The sequence below is a fragment of the Adiantum capillus-veneris genome, chromosome 12 (assembly GCF_014529385.1).
Source record: "Adiantum capillus-veneris isolate H3 chromosome 12, ASM1452938v2, whole genome shotgun sequence".
In the NCBI taxonomy this organism is placed as follows: domain Eukaryota; kingdom Viridiplantae; phylum Streptophyta; class Polypodiopsida; order Polypodiales; family Pteridaceae; genus Adiantum; species Adiantum capillus-veneris.
Genome location: NC_140942.1, coordinates 29648539 through 29665062, shown reverse-complemented (window position 1 = coordinate 29665062; position 16524 = coordinate 29648539). Strand labels below are relative to the sequence as shown.

General features: G+C 42.0%; 1 protein-coding gene across 2 annotated transcripts in view; it reads left to right on the top strand.

Moving 5' to 3' along the window:
• Nucleotides 1–14494, top strand: part of LOC147445505 (RNA polymerase III subunit RPC82 family protein) — a 70467-nt gene extending 55973 nt beyond the window's left edge. For both annotated transcript variants that reach the window (XM_086525010.1, XM_086525011.1), the window contains 10 exons: nt 8105–8244; nt 10096–10260; nt 11125–11235; nt 11379–11490; nt 12084–12242; nt 12336–12373; nt 12641–12730; nt 12797–12880; nt 13313–13468; nt 13549–14494. In XM_086525010.1, coding sequence (XP_086381136.1) covers nt 8105–8244; nt 10096–10260; nt 11125–11235; nt 11379–11490; nt 12084–12242; nt 12336–12373; nt 12641–12730; nt 12797–12880; nt 13313–13468; nt 13549–13722 — 1229 coding nt within the window. In that variant the 3' untranslated portion in view covers nt 13723–14494. The remainder of the gene's footprint in view (nt 1–8104; nt 8245–10095; nt 10261–11124; nt 11236–11378; nt 11491–12083; nt 12243–12335; nt 12374–12640; nt 12731–12796; nt 12881–13312; nt 13469–13548) is intronic.
• Nucleotides 14495–16524: the final 2030 nt, after the last annotated feature.

Here is a 16524-nt window from a genome sequence, read left to right as displayed (position 1 = left end):
CTGGTTGCCAAGCTTCCTCAGCACCCCAGGGAATTTATGTTCAAGAAGTGGGTAGAAAAATCTCTTCCAAAGACGTCTCAGCCAAAACTACTCGAAAGTCTTCGACTTGAAGCATCTTTGGAGGAGTTTATAGCGGCCGCTACCAGGATAGAAGGAGCAAGGAGGCTTTTCAAGGACCCACTTTAGGTGGAGGCTGCCTCAGCACTCACGGAAAATCCCTCTGGCCCCTTGCTTTCTTTACGTAGGGAGTTAAAAGCAGTGAAGTTACAAAGAGCACTTCAAGAGGAGAGGTCTTCTCTCTTAGACCGGAAAAATCTCCACAGCAAGAGGCTTCAGAACAAATCAAGCGGGAGCTAGAAGAGCTCCGAGCACAGCAAGACACTAATCCGCTGATGGTGTGGTGCACCTCTTGTCGCTCTCCGGGGCATCCTCCTCAGGACTGCCCACTTCGAGCTTACTACCATTTCTGCGAGAAACCTGGCTATGATGACAAAGAGTGCTATTATCTGAAGGGAATGCGGCAACTACAACAGAGCCTCGCCCCCAACCTTCAACAAGGGTGACACCTGCATCCAACATGGTTTCACCCTATGGCCATCAAAACCCTATGCCACCTCTGTTGACAATACCTCCTATGCAAGGTATGCACAATAACTTTGCATCTCTCAGCTTTTATCATGCTAATGCTCCCTTAGTTCCCCAAAGCTTCTACACATCAGCATCTGTCCCCATGCAGCAAGGGCCGAGACCACCTCGCCCCTCCAATAGGCCAATTTTTCACAACAGGTGCGGGGAATATGGTCACTACCAAAGCAAATGCCCTCTGCCCGAAGGGTCCCCTCCTTGTCGTCATTGCCCTGAAATGAAGGATCACTACAGTAAGCATTGCCCTAAACTTCGTGCATCCCATGGTTTCGAACCCAAGTCAAAGCTAGAATGGGTTTACCTTTCCCAAGCTCAATTTGATAGCAGTTAGCACCTCAACCGCCCCCTTCTACCCACGTGGTTACCCCTCAAAATAAGCTGCAGTTGGTAGAGGAGCCATCAGGTGTCCTCACTCATGCCCACACAGCCGCTCTCCGTCTTAGCATTCCAGCAAGTTCAACTCCCCCACACATTCTCACAACAGTGGATACCATGCCTTTAGCTGTTGACAAGCCATCTGTAATAGACTTGGACACTCCAAGTCAAGAATCTACCGCGAAACACCAAATAACCACTTCAAAATAGTTCACAGTTCACAATTTTATTCGACAGTGGCCCAGCAGAGTTCCGTGCCTAGAGATATTGGCCCCAAAGACTAGCGTCCCTTTCGGTATTTCTTTTTGTATTAATCTGAGTTCAAAGTACAAGAGTGCGGGCAGGCGCTCACACTCAGACTCTGCGTCCAGATGCTCTGAGTTGTGAGAGGCCTGCTCACATATTTAAAGTTATAAGGGTTGCTAAAAGCAGAGCCCCAAAAGGTGAAATCAAAAGCTTCAAGTAAAAGCAAATGTTTTTCCTCTCTCTTTCTTTTAATAAAAGTGACGCTCCCATGATCAATTGTGGTGAGGAGGGTCTGCATTCTTCACCTCTCATTTCTCATGTACAGGCGAAGCTTGAATTACGAAGAGAAGCATAAGCGGCATTCATCTATGCCTCTCCAGTTACCCAAAGCATTAAGGCTCCAGACAGGTATTCAGCTTTGTTCACCAAGTATGAGCACCTCTTTTTGCAGGATGATCTTCCACCCCGTCTCCGTTCCGAGCGGCCGGAGGACCATTGCATCAAACTCACGGAGGGGGCACAACCAGTCTGTAAGGCTCCCTACCGTTTGAACAAGACTCAAGAAGAAGAGTTAGAGCGGCAACTCACGGAGTTGGTGGCCAGAGGATTCATACGCCCTAGTGTAAGTCCAAGACGAGAACCACGTGCCAAGAGAAAAAAACAGACTGAACAGACTTTTAGCATTTCAATAACAACTGAATTGAGAGAGAGAGAGACGACACGCGACACGGAGTGGCGGAATTCCACCCTAGAGAGTATTGGCCCCAAACCTTGGCGCCCCTTTCGGTATTTCTTTATATTGCATCAACACTGTACAAGCTGGTACTCCAGACTGTGTACCTTCTCCAAGAAGCATGCCAGAGAAGGAGCCCTAACCTCATATTTAAAGGCCCTTGGCCTGAAAAGCAGTTTACATGAAAAGCCTTCAAACTCAAAAGCTTCTGAAGCAATGCCAAAAAGCTGTCAGCGTAGTTTACGGAAATCCGTATAGCTGCCACGTCATCAGTCAGCGCAGAATGCGGAAATCCGTACAGAGTGCCACTTCATCATGCCAATTTAATTTTCGGAAATCTACCACGTCATCAGTTTTTGCGTGTGGATCCTGCTTTATTTTAGTTTCTTTATGTCACTAGGGCCCCATCGGACGGGGTCCCCATAAGTTGGTAGGACTTCTTCTTTTGTTACTTGTTCTTCTTAGGGTTTAGGCCCCTTGGCTGACATCTGCAAGTTGACTTCCTTCTTCAGGGCTTTGACATGTCAACAGTTTGTGACATCTCCCCTTCTTGAAAGAGAGTAATCGTTCGTGATTACAACATATCTGCAAAACAACTCAAGTTAGCTCAAAAATTTCCGAGGGTCATTCCAAGGGACAATCAATTTGCTCTTTTTGTCAAGGAGTTAGCTTCTCCTTTCGGCTCTTTTGATCAAGGAGTTAGCCTCTCCTTTCGTCGAGATCGGAACTCTTGATATTCCGGCGTACTAAAATTAGCCATCACACCCAGACCACAGCGATCTTTCACGAGTGTCTTGATGCACTAAAATTACATATCCAGGCAATCTCATCCAATTAGGAATATTCAGTGGTTGGCACATCACAATGCAACACAAATGCTTACATATGCATGTTACAAGACACAATAAACAGTGCCGCTGAGCACTCCCCCGAGACAAACGGTCTGCGGTATGAAGCTACTCAACGACTACATTGTCACTCCCCTCGCAAATAACCTAAAAAGGTCCAAGCTAGAGCTCAGAGGACTGTACAACCAAACGCTCCCCACACCACAGTCTGCATCGCTTGGAGGTTCACGCATACAACCAAACACTCCCCAAGCATCGGCCTGCGTCGTTCCGAGGTTCAAACAATACCAAAACAGTATTTCTTAGTTCTCCACCCGGGAGTACAATCACCAATCAATGAAATCAGTATTAAAAACCAGAGTCAAACAATTCAAATCGGCACCAAGACAGGTTCAAAACAGTTACCATCCATTTCAAACAAATTCCAAACAGGATCACCAAACAAGTTCTCAAATAGATTCTCAGACAAAATTCAAATCTAAAAAGCAATGTCGACATCAACCGAGCTCGAAAAATCGACCGACTTTACATCTTGAAACTTGCATAAAAAATTAGGGTTAGGTTCCTTCCATGAGGTCGTAGCCGAGCACAGCATGGTCCATCAGCTCTTGGACAGATTGTTTTCGTTGGCGGCGATGGTAGTCCCAAGATAGCAATCACGTTCGATCTCCAAGGTCATCTGCTCGTGAAGAGACATCTGGTGAGAGATGTCGAGAAATTTCAAGTTATAATCTGCTAGGGGTTTCATGGCTAGCTTTTCAGGATACCCCACTCTGCCAGAAGTTGCACTCCGAAGGAAGATGTTAGAAACCATATGACTTCGGGTAAAATTTTTCTTGAAAGCTTGCCAAGTACTTGGAGTATGTTGCTTGATAGCTATCAACATCTGCATGGTACTGTCTCTGAGAAGAACAACAGCTCGAAACAAATCTTGGATCCTTCTCTTGCAAGTGATTTTAATGGCTTATGCCCTGTAAGACATGAGCGGTGAAGACAAGAGCGCGCCCGATGCGCGATGAAGTAAGGATGGAGTGCCTAATAAGTTCGGGGTCGGGGGCCGAAGATACCTCAAATAAAATTCCAATAGCTCTGTCTGCTCTTTTGTAGGACCGGTATGCTTTCAGAAAAGTACACCCCTGATGCTCTGATACCATTGTCACAAGACGAGAACCACGTCCTAATAGAAAAGAACAGACTGAACAGACTTTTAACACTTCAATAACAACTGAATTGAGAGAGAGACGACACGCGACACGGAGTGGCGGAATTCCACCCCAGAGAGTATTGGCCCCAAACCTTGGCGCCCCTTTCGGTATTTCTTTATATTGCATAAACACTGTACAAGCCGGTACTCCAGACTCTGCACCTTCTCCAGGAAGCATGCCAGAGAATGAGCCCTAACCTCATATTTAAAGGCCCTTGGCTTGAAAAGCAGTTTACATGAAAAGCCTTCAAACTCAAAAGCTCCTGGCCCAAAGCAATGCCCAAAAGCTGTCAGCGTAATTTACGAAAATCCGTACAGCTGCCACGTCAGCAGTCAGCGCAAAACGCGGAAATCCGTACAGCCTACCACGTCATCATGCTAGCGCAATTTTCAAAAATCTGCCACATCATCAGTTTTTGCATGTGGATCTAGCTTTATTTTAGTTTCTTTATGTCATTGGAGCCCCATCGGACGGGGTCCCCATAAGTTGGTAAGACTTCTAGGGTTTAGGTCCTCGGCCGACATCTGTAAGTTGATTTCTTTCTGCAGGGCTTTGACATGTCAGCAGTTTGTGACACTTATCTTATTTGTCCGCAAGAAGGATGGTTCGTCTGGTTTGTGTGTTGATTACAGGGCTTTGAACAAGAAGCCTCGCATTGAGTATATCCTCGATAGGCTCGATGGGGCAAAGGTTTTCAGTAAGGTCGATCTCAAAAGTGGATACCATCAGGTAAGGGTATTTAAAGGGAACATCTACAAGACCACCTTTCGCACAGAGCGAGGGCAATGGGAGTATGTGGTTGTGCCTTTTGGATTGACAAGTGCCGTGGGTACATTTAACCGTCTCATGGTAGGCCGTTTTAGCGACATGATTGACGCGTGTATTTTTATCTTTCTTGATGATATTCTCATTTTTTCTGCATCGTGGGAATAACATGAAAAGGATGTAGAAAGGGTTTTAGCCCGTTTGGATGAGTGTCAGCTGTACATAGCAACTAAGAAATCTGAGTTTTTTCTGATTGAAGTTACTTATCTGGGCTATATCGTTTCTGCAGAAGGTGTCAAGCTCGATCCCGCGAAGGTAGAACATGTTCATAATTGGGATTTGCCCAAAACTGCATATGATGTGCATTCTTTTCTTGGTTTATGTCAAGCATATAGTTCGCACATAGAGAATTTTGCACGCATTGCCGCATCCATGACAAATGTTTTAGAAGGGATAAAATGTCACAAATTGGTGACGTGCCCCTGGATACACATACCCTGCTAGCTCAGTCTCGAAAAACGCACCGAAAATCGCGCTGATAAGTTGACACGTGGCAAACTGTACAGATGTCGCAATTTTCACTGACTGTTGATGTGGCAGGTTCTCCGCAAAACGCGTCGGGCTGCTGACATGGGAGTATGTACGGAATTCCGTAATTTGCGTTGGCTGCTTTTGGCTGGCAGTTTTTAAGTGAAAGCTTTTGGGACAGTTAGCTTTGGAGTTTGAGATTTTGGGGATCTGCTTTTGGGCATCCCTGTAACAATAAATAGGTCCACGGGCTCTCATTACTCAGGGCATCTGGACACAAAGTCTGAATGTGAGATCCTACGGACTCTCTTGTACTTTGTACACTGATTAATATAAAAAGAAATACCGAAAGGGGCGCTAGTCTTTGGGGCCAGTACCTCTTGGCACGGAACTACGCCGGGCCGTGTTGTCTTTTGTGAACCGTTTTAAACGGAATCTTTGGTGTGTAGCGGTAGAATCTTGACTTAGGGTGTACAAGTTTGTTACATAAAAACTCACCGACAGTGCGTGGTTTTGTCCGAGGTAGCCATTGAGGCTTTCGCAGCTCTCAAGGTTGCGGTGACAGAAGTGCTGTGTCTCATCCTTGCCTCTTGGGATGACCTGTTTGAGGTATGGACGGATGTGGGCAATGTCACCATGGGTACTGTGCTTCAGCAGCATGGCCGTCCAGTTGCATTTCTTAGTCGGAAGTTAAATAGTGCAGAAAAGAATTATGCCGTTTATGACAAAACTTTTGTCTGTCATTCACTCTCTCAAGCATTGGAAGCATTTTGTGTATGGTAGAGAGTTCATATTTCGCACAAATCATCAGCCCTCATGGCATTCACTATCCATCATGAGCATTTTACAAAGCATAGGACCCTTTTTTCCAAAATACACATTTTTCACTTATTTATTAATAACTTATAAGTGACTTTTGTTGGAGAAATAAGTAGGGCAAATTGCTAAGGAAATACAAAAGAAACCTGACAGTCACTTAGTAGAAGCAGGAGTATCAAAGAGAGCACAGGCATTCTTGCAGCAGGCCCTCCAGCGTTCCTTCCTGAGCAAGTCTCCCTCAGCAAGATTCCCCCAGCGTTTTCGGCAAGGCCTAATTAATAGCATTTTCAGCCAGTCTCCCTCAGCGTTTTCAGCCAGCCATCCTCAGCGTTTCAACAAGACATCATCAGCGTTTTTCAGCTAAGGATCATCAGCATTTTCAGCTTCAAAATTCATCCAGATCACTATCGTTTCAGCCCCCGAATTCAGCCAGATTCCAGCCCTTTGTTGCAGAGCAGGTAGCGTTTTTGGTCAAGCTTAGCCCTACGGCAGAATTCTCAGTTTTCAGCCATTAGTCGCCACCGCCGTCATCGCCTTGGTCGCCGCCGTCAACATCGACTTAGCCCTTTACTAGCATCATAGCATGAAGTCCATTGCATCAACACCATTGTACCAGATTTGTGCAATCGTTAGCATAGACCTCTCTCGCCATCGAGAGAGGGGCCCTTGGAGGAGGGTTTGAGAATCGTGTGGTGTCGTATTCTTCTCTCTCTCTTTGTCTTAGTCTCAACACCTTCATTCACAGTAGCATTCACTTTGTTTGTGATCATTGCAATCTCTCTCTAAAGGAACGGAATGCTCTCCCTTCCGTAAGTAAAAGGAACCCTTGAGCACAATTCGGAGCACTTACCTTGAGCAATATCAATATTCACTTCCGCTGCACCTTACATATATACTTTCCACTCCATCGATTTTCCACATTATGGAGTTTGGACTTTGGTGTCGTATTCTTCTCTCTCTCTTTCTCTCAGTGTCAGCACCTTCATTCACAGTAGCATTCACTTTGTTTGTGATCATTGCACTCTCTCTCTAAAGGAACGGAAGGCTCTCCCTTCCGTAAGTAAAAGGAACCCTTGAGCACAATTCGGAGCACTCACCTTGAGCAATATCAATATTCACATCCGCTGCACCTTACATATATACTTTCCACTTCATCGATTTTCCACATTATGGTGTTTGGACTCTGGTGTCGTATTCTTCTCTCTCTCTTTCTCTCAGTTTCAGCACCTTCATTCACAGTAGCATTCACTTTGTTTGTGATCATTGCACTCTCTCTCTAAAGGAACGGAAGGCTCTCCCTTCCGTAAGTAAAAGGAACCCTTCAGCACAATTCGGAGCACTCACCTTGAGCAATATCAATATTCACTTCCGCTGCACCTTACATATATACTTTCCACTCCATCGATTTTCCACATTATGGAGTTTGGACTCGGGAGCTCCTTGACACTCATCTTGACATTTATACTTGTGGTCTTGTCACAAAAGGCATGCTTGAACGATGGAAATAATAAGTTAGGAGAAAATATGCTAGAAAGAAAATAAGCAAGATGTAGAAAATTAGCTGCAGAGGGAAAATCAGTGAGAGAATCTAAAGAACATACAAAAGCCAACAGGCACGAAGATGGCCTTTATTGCCACATTCTGGCTGTTGAGCAGATGTAGATAGAAAGTGTCAAAATATTTCTTGATATTTTATATGCAGATTTTTCATTTACTGCACTCCACCAAATTTATATTGCCTTTATGTGCAGAGTCATATTCACAGCATTATTTTATTGAAGTTTAGCCTTTTATGTATACACAAACTATCAATCCTCTCATTAAGTGTAATTATCGAGTGGAAGCCTTGTTTAGATGTTTTGTTATTGATAATATAATTGAGGCAAAGGTCCATTCTCTTCTTTTCTCATTTTACTCAATTTCTTTGGGTTTGTCAACAGCTGAGGCAGAGATTGAACAAACGCTCAGAGAAACGTTTGCAAATCTTGTTCGAGCACATTATGTTGAACGCTGTCCTGCACCAGAACCGGTACTTCCACCAAGGCCACCTCCTGAAACAAAGAGGAGTCGTACCAATGCGGTATGATTTGGTCATATTTTACCTTGAGAGCTTTAAAACTTGTCGTGTACCTATCCTTGTACGTATATATCTAATGCTACATACAAAACAGATGCATGTATCTTGGGTGTACATCTGCAGTTACAAGTACATATATACCTACACATTTACATGCATGCATACAAAACATGCATCTATTTTGTGTGTGTGCGTGCACTGGCAGTTTCTTCCAGAAATTCATTCCATAGAGAAAGCCTGCGATTGGTTGCATGCATCATACAAGACATGCATCTATATCTTTTTTTGTGTGTGTGCATGTGTGCGTGCAATCGCGCAAGCAGTCTTTTTCCTGTGAGTGGTTTCCAAGTGTAAAACTAGTGATCAGCTGACAGTCATCAAATAGATTGAATTGTGTGAAGTGCTCATTTGCGTTTTTATTAACTCTCCTGAACAAAAGGTTTTTGGATTTGCAGACAACTTTAAGAGTTCTATATGTTTTGTCTTTACTTTTTCTTCTCCCAGATACCTGAGTAATATTATCTCAAACTAGGCTGGATTCTGACTTGCATCTCCAAAGTCTACTTTTTTCATACAGCATTTATTCTGAATACTTGCTCTTTCCACTGAAGGTGTAAGTTGTGGACCGTGGTCACGCGAAGCATAGTAATCAGTTATATTTTTACTGGTGCAAGTATGCCAAAACCGGCATAGTCACAGACTTGCATAGTAAATGACAAATAACTAATGCTGTGTGTGATTATCACGAGGCACCATTATCCTAAAATGTAACTGATAACTGTGCTTTGCATGACACTGCCTGCCTAATACTCCAACAAGCATCTTTTGGATAAGCTCATGGGCGGGCTAGAAACTTATCCGGTATCTTGTCTGAAGTAATGCTTCCAATTGGATCATGAATCCAGGTACTGAGGTGCTTAGCTTTGGAGCTTAAGAAGATTTTGTCTAATGTCTAAATAAGCATGTAATGGTTAAGTCTTGAATGTTGCCAAATCAGCCAAAAAAAAGCTAGCAAACAACTTCCTTTTTCCACGATGGAAGATGACATGAAATCAATTTATAGAAAAAGCTTACTTTTTTTCCAGGAGATTATTTTCACTAGGATTTCATGTAAAACATGAAAAATTTTCAGAGTCTTTTTGGGGGCAATGCAAAACATGTGGTTTAATTTTTGGAGCTTATATGTCACTTAGAGTTAAAGGACCTCTTCTTAAAAAAATCAATCTTCTTAAACATCAACAAATTTTTGATATTTGGACGAGGATGACCTAGCATCAAATGCTGCAAATAACATCACCCGGAAGAAGGATCTGCTATATTATTATTCTATCTCAAGTCTTACCAAAGAAATTTGTTTTGTGGCTCCATTCATCATCCAAAACTTTGCAAAAGAGGATGGCATCTTGAACTAATGAATTCTCAGTAAGGACTGAAGGGGAGCAATTGTTATTACTTTGTAACTTAAAATGATAAAAAGCATTGGCAATGGACAAGGCTTGTAGGAAAATCTTATTCTTTTTCTTGTTGAATGTGTCTTAGGGGCCACAAGAATTGAGGTGAGATTTCCATTCCACATTTTCTGGCTCCCTTTTAGACTAGTTATTTAGCCTATCCCTTTTTTTAGAGTGTTACTGCTTTGTATCATAATGTGATTGTCAGAATACGGTTTGCCTCTGCACAAAAACTAGTGTGAGCTATGGCTTTCGTATCTCTTTCTTGATGCTTGATACAAAAGGCAAATTATAGTCCTATTTATGATTGTAGTGGTTACAACACAGGATGCTGTCTTTCACTGTTGTCCTCTTTTGTGGGCACTTCTCTGAGATTTGGAAACCATTTTATCTTTTTGTTCAGGTTCCTCAGTCTCATAGGACTATTGAGACTGAAGAGAGTAGAATTCTTGCTGCTGCTGCACCGATGGAGGCTGAACGCTTTTTGTTGGGTTTGCCTGCTGCTGGAAATAAAGAGGCAAGTGATGATGGGATCTCATCTGCGATGGGTGCAGATGTGGGACAGAAGGTGAGGGGAGAATTGACGTAGTGAACAGAAGGGCATTTTTTGTCTCTTTTTGATCTTATGAATCCTAAGATGCTTGCAGCAGTTGTCACATAAAAAAAAAAAAGATACTATTCGCAAAGGACTTAGTCGACATTTCCTGGTGTTTGTGACTGAGTTTGGAAATCATTTATGTAAAACTCTGCCAAAATCTATACTTTCACTAACATAGAGAGGGATGGTGATGGATCTTGCAGTTTGACAAGCTATAGGTTCTGGCAAGCAAATAGTCGTGCATGTTGACGTAATGACCCGCGTGTGAAACCATGCTTGCTCTTTTCCTGCTCCTCGTGCAACTGGCTCACTACATCTGTTCTTACTAATACCCCCTTTTGTTTGTGGGTATTGCTATTGCGATAGGCTGCAACGATGGGCATTATAGAGTTGTAACTATGAACCTAGGCTGGCTGTTGAGGCTGACCTTATCTAAGTTGCCTGCATGACTTGGAAATATTGTCATAGTATGCTGGCGTACAATAGTCATTCTCAACAGCATGGACCTCTGATGGACATATTCCCTTTCTTGTAATACGTGAGGACTGGTCTCCTCTTAGACTCTCTTAAGACATGTATTTGCTGCAAATACACGTGAGGGTATACACTTGCATGCGCATATGCACCCTCAAGTATGGTTATTCACAGTGCATGCGCACACATTCCTCAAACGTGCATGGAGATTTTCCCTTTTTGTTCTCTCTTTAATCAACAAAAGTACAAATCATAGCCGGAGTGGAGCAATATTGAGTTGGAGCATACCACAGAGGTGTGCAATCTCTTGTTTTTTGATGCACGGCTAGTAACTAATTTGGGATGTACTGGAGCATGCAGCGAAAGAGAGATGCATTAGCTGCGGATGGGAAGACAATGGCACTGATTGAACTAAAAGAGGTCCTGTGGCGTGTAAATTTTGAGGAGTTTCAAAGGAGACTCAGACATCAGGTAATCTCATAAATGGTGAGTTATTCTGCACATTTGCATATATTCACGCTTAAGCATGGCAGATTTTGGAATCTTTACAAGCTTGTGAAGAAATTGAGTATTAGCAAAACTAACTTGTGGACCCCATTCTTCGAAATCTTTAGGCATGTGTCAAACAAGTGAGATCAAGAATAGATGCAGGTGCAGGGTCTATTCTTCAAGCTATGCTGGAAGCAACACGGAATGCGGAGACTGATGTCAAACAGCGATTTTCAGGTATTACTCTAAAAATATGCACATGTATACAGCTTGTGTTAGTATTATTTCATTTGCATGGATGGAGGCAGACAGAAATTTCTTTGGTCAGGTCATGGTTTTTGTGATAAAAAATCAACAATGCTATAAGATAAGGATTACACCATTGAATGTATCATGGTAGTTGGTTAAAGCAAGAATGAATTGTGCTCAGAAGCATTTATTTTGGCTAACTCTCTCTGCCAGACAAGGTCATCATGCGTTTTTATAAAACATCCTATGGTTAGAACAAAAATATACATATGCCAGTTGCTTGGAACAAAGGAATGACCTTGGGTAAAAGGTTGATTGCAAACTTTTGTTTTGTTTTAATATAAAGGATATATTCATAGTAACCTCCTATGGTATGCCCTTGCTAAGCAAGTGTGGTGAGTAGCCTAACAAGAACCGAGTCTTCTTACCCTAGCTAAGTTTGGCAAGTGCTCATTCCCATTTACTCTTCTTTGATGGCTTTATAAGGTTGTATAGGGAGTGATTACAAGTATTTGGTAGGAGGTACTTTTGTATTACATGTGTTGCCCTCTTAATCAAGCCTTGCACATACATGCTTGCAGCACCATTGTCTATGGATGCAATTATGCAAGCAGTCAGGGAAACACCTGATGGGCGAACAATGACTATGGAGCGGATCAGGATGGCACTTCATATGATGTGTGCAGAGTCGGTGGGGTTCATCACAAAGCAGAGTGACCAAGGATCACAGTATGTGATCAGTATCCTTATGCTAACCTTTTCTCAACTTCGTGATTTATTGATTTTTTTCTGAGGTTTCCAATCTTATCTGATCCTTTACATAATCGAGTAAGATTTACACAAGATAATTGAGGCAGCTCGCAAGTATGAGGTAAGGATCCCTTTATTTTGGAGGGCATTGGGTAGCCACTAGGGCAGAGGAAGAATCATCACCTTCTTTCATGTTTGAGATCAGAGTTCTAGGAAAAAATTGGGAAAGGAGGGTTGGTTGCGTATTGATAGAAGTATCTGGCCACTTGTGCTTTGGGTCATGGAGTTTGCTTGTGTTGTTGCATATGCATATGCATATCTTTGTTCTGTGATTATGGAATGGGGTTATATGTGCAGGGCCTTGTAACATGTAGTTTTTTTTGGGCAGCTCGAGGGTATTGTGCTAAAGCGCTATGGTAAAGAGACTTGCCGCATTTTTCGACTGCTTTCTATGAAGGGACAGTTAGAGCAAAAACAGGTATCCAGCTGTAGCTACTTTATTATTATTGATTGTTGGGTCCTAACCGTCAGGTTGTATGTGCAGATTTCAGATACTGCATTGGTAGCACTGACTGAAACCAGAGATCGTCTATACAAACTTTTGAAGGAGGAATATTTGCAGCTGCAGGTTAATCTACTTTTGTCTGTCTGCTACAGATTTTAGAAATTTAGGACCAGTTTAGCATATCTGTAATTTTATGAGAATAGAAGGTGCAAATTTAAATGAATGAGATAAGCACTGGTATGGCTCCTGCTTCTGATTATCATGGCATGCCCATTCAATCTTGCATCCAAGTTCAGCTTATTATGGCAGAGTGAGCACATTGAGCAGGTGGCGCACCATGAAATGTTCCTTGCATTTTGAAAAAAACGGTTATTATGCCAATGCAAATGAATTGTGAGAATGTACGACTAGTTAATAGTAGTTTGATTAAAGCCCTCTTCATGAGAGTAGGCAAACATTAGCATGCTAGTGTGAATGGGATAACTGAAGAGAGAGTAAACATTATGCTCAAATTTGGAGTATTCCTATATAACTAACTCGTGTTACGCTCGTCAGGAAGTGTCCAAAACTGCTGATCATGCTCCATCCAAGACCATTTACCTGTGGCGTGTGAACTACCCGTGTGTGGTTGAGCACATCCTCGAAGATATGTTCCGAGCAGCATCCAATGTTGGGCTAAGGCTAGCTCATGAACTTCAACAAGAACAAGAGGTTTGCGTTATTATGGATGGGGAAGGTATGGATTACATGTATGACTTGCATAACTGGTCTCTAACAAGGGCTTTATACAGGTTTTGGATGTGCTGCGGCAGTATCACCATTCAAAAACAACCAAGGATGCTCCTACAGTCACACTGACTCAAACACAACATGAACAGGTTAAGCGTATCCGTCGGGTTGCATCAATTCTAGAGGCATCATTGCTGAAGTTAGATGACAGCATTATGCTGTTCAATGATTGTTGAGAAGTGTGGAGAAGTTCTCTTCAGGTCATATGATGCATTCAAGGAGGGTTTATGAATGCTGTGTCATCCATTACTCTGTGTGCGGCCACAGCCAATTTTACACAATTGTAAGGTCACATTCGGGGAAGAGCCTTAAGAGTCTCATGTACATCATCTCTGTAGCCAAATGAAGTATAGATTTTGTTGAAGAGTGGAATGTAGTAGGACATGCTGGGGGGTCGAAAAGGGTTCACATTTGGAGATCACGGTCACTTAAGCAATGAGGCTGAGGTTTTTTACACCAGAAGCCAAGTTTCATGAGTCCGCACTCTATGATTTCATGAAATGATACCATATCAAAGCCACCATTGAGAGAACACCAGGGTTCAAGGTGTTATGGTCCAAGAGTAAATTGATGGTCTTAGGAGTCTGACCTTTTCATCAAGGTGGGCCTATTAGTTTGATTTTTTTAACCCAACAAGGCACACATTCAAACTTTCTTTGAAGTAATAGGAAAGCTTCACCCTCTAATCAACCAAATTTACTGAAGCTTACTGTTAAGCCTATTCATGCAAGTTAGTTTTATTATTGAGGAAAAGCACATTAGTGTCAATCAAGGGGCAAATTTACCTTTGTAACAGTTTTAAGGTACATGGAACCCATTGATGTGCTGACGAACATAGCTTTTTTGTTGGTGCCACCAGTGATGTAGGTGGGAATTGAGTTCGCAACTCAAATGCCGGACTACCTATAAGAATGCCTTTTGAATTAAAGATTCAATTCAGTTGAATCACTCTGCATGCTTTTCTATAGTATGATTCTTTGAATGTTTTAAGGATGTTGTCTTCTTATTCCTCAAGAATTGACAAGATGCTCGGCCAGGAGACTTGTGAGTCCATGACCTAATGACCTGGCAGACTGGTTTATGTTTTTCAATAAATGCACGCACTGGTCTTTGCATGGAGAGTATTTATTTTTCCACGTCCAAAAACAAAGGAAAAAAGGTGGAGGAGCCGAACCCATCTCCGGTATTCAGAACCTCCTCCTATGATTGTAAGGATGTGTAGTCCCTTTATATGTTTTTTTTCTCTCGTCTGAAACATGGTTTTTGAATGGTAAGAAGTGCATCTTTTGTAGTAAACATCCCCTCCTTTTTTAACAAGGATTTGTAATCCCTTTATATGCTTTTCTCTCTTGTTTGAGACATGATTTTTGAATGCTATTGAAGGGTACCCTTGGTGAAGCCATGTGTATAATATGGTGTCGTCTTTTTAAAAATTGAACTGGGTACGGTTACTTTGTGTAGGGAAACGTGGTTTTGTACGATCTCGAACTGTTTTTTAAGATTATGGGCTCCCCTTTTTGGGGCATGGGTGAACAATGTCTGGATTAGTAACTTAGTTTACCATGCTCGGGGATAATGTACTTTTCTAGGTGCTTGGCATGAATGCTTGATAAGTTTCCCATGTAGAGGAACTTGAGCGTATTGTATGACTCGGACTTCTCTTGTATTATATTAGTTTGATGAAATTATGGTATTCAAGTTTGTAAATGGGTATGGTGGTTATCCTTGTAGGGTAGCGTGTTCAAAAATCTGTGTATAGAGTTTATTAGGTACTTCTTATATAAGCATATATTAAGGGTATGGGTTGTCCCTAGGGGGTATCATTATACAATTGAAGATTTTTTTTTGTCAACCTCTGTTTGAGGACCTGCAATTAATGCAATACCATTAATAATATGTCCCATATTATGATGTTTTGTTGACTTGGTAAGTTTTTTTTTGAGAAAAAGGTTCCCCATGAAGGGGGGTTTGCATAAATACTATTGTTTAGGTACCTTTGTATACGGGCCTATGCAGTGCTATGCACGTACTGAATCTTTGGTTTTATATTGAGAATATGTGGCCTTTCACTTACAACACCTTGGAAATAGTTCTGAATGGAGTGTTGAATGCCATAGCACGGTTATGATTGTGTTTATTATTGAGTATTGATCTCATGTAGGATTTTCCATATATGGCACATAAAAATTCATGGGCTTTGTTTACTCGTTTTTATTTTACTGCATCATAATGTCAGCTTTGGATCATCTGGTGGTTGTTGAGGAGCTACCTTTGGCACCTTTTTTGTTTGGTTTTGGCGGGTATAATAACTCGATCTACTATATTTGGTAGATCTTTGGAAGTTGGTGGGTATAATAAGTCGATTCAACATATTTGATATATCTTTGGAAACTAACATTCTGTTTGTTTAGACACACATTTGGAAAATAGTGTAAAAATAATTTTGTTGGACGAAGGAGGGTTGGTAACAACAGACACAACTCACTTGGACTAGAACCTAGAAGGTCTCTTTTAGTTTGAAGACAACTGTAAATCTGAAAATGCGAGTGACATCGAAACAAGTAGAGAGTCTCTTGAGATGTACAAGAGGCATAAAGGACTAATGAATAATTGTCTTTCGTTGTTTGGATGTAGGTGAGGATCTCTCTCTCTCTCTCTCTCTCTCTCTCTCTGCTTTTTGAAGACGTTTAATATAACATTTTATCTCATTTCAATTCTCTCTCGCAGGTTAAGGACGGATGTGCCTTTGCCTTGGGTCGAACGTCCGATGTCCGACCGCCCACTAACTACTCTAACTTTTATTCTTTTTATACATAGAAGAATAAGGAGCGAGGGTCTTCTTGTCACTCTACTTCAAGTACCTTCAGATAAAGCTTATTGAGCTCTACTAAACTCACTTTGCTCACAAGTGGTATCAGAGCTATGGTAATTTCCTAACGCTTCCTTGCGCGTGCATCACACCTAGAAGACTAACATTT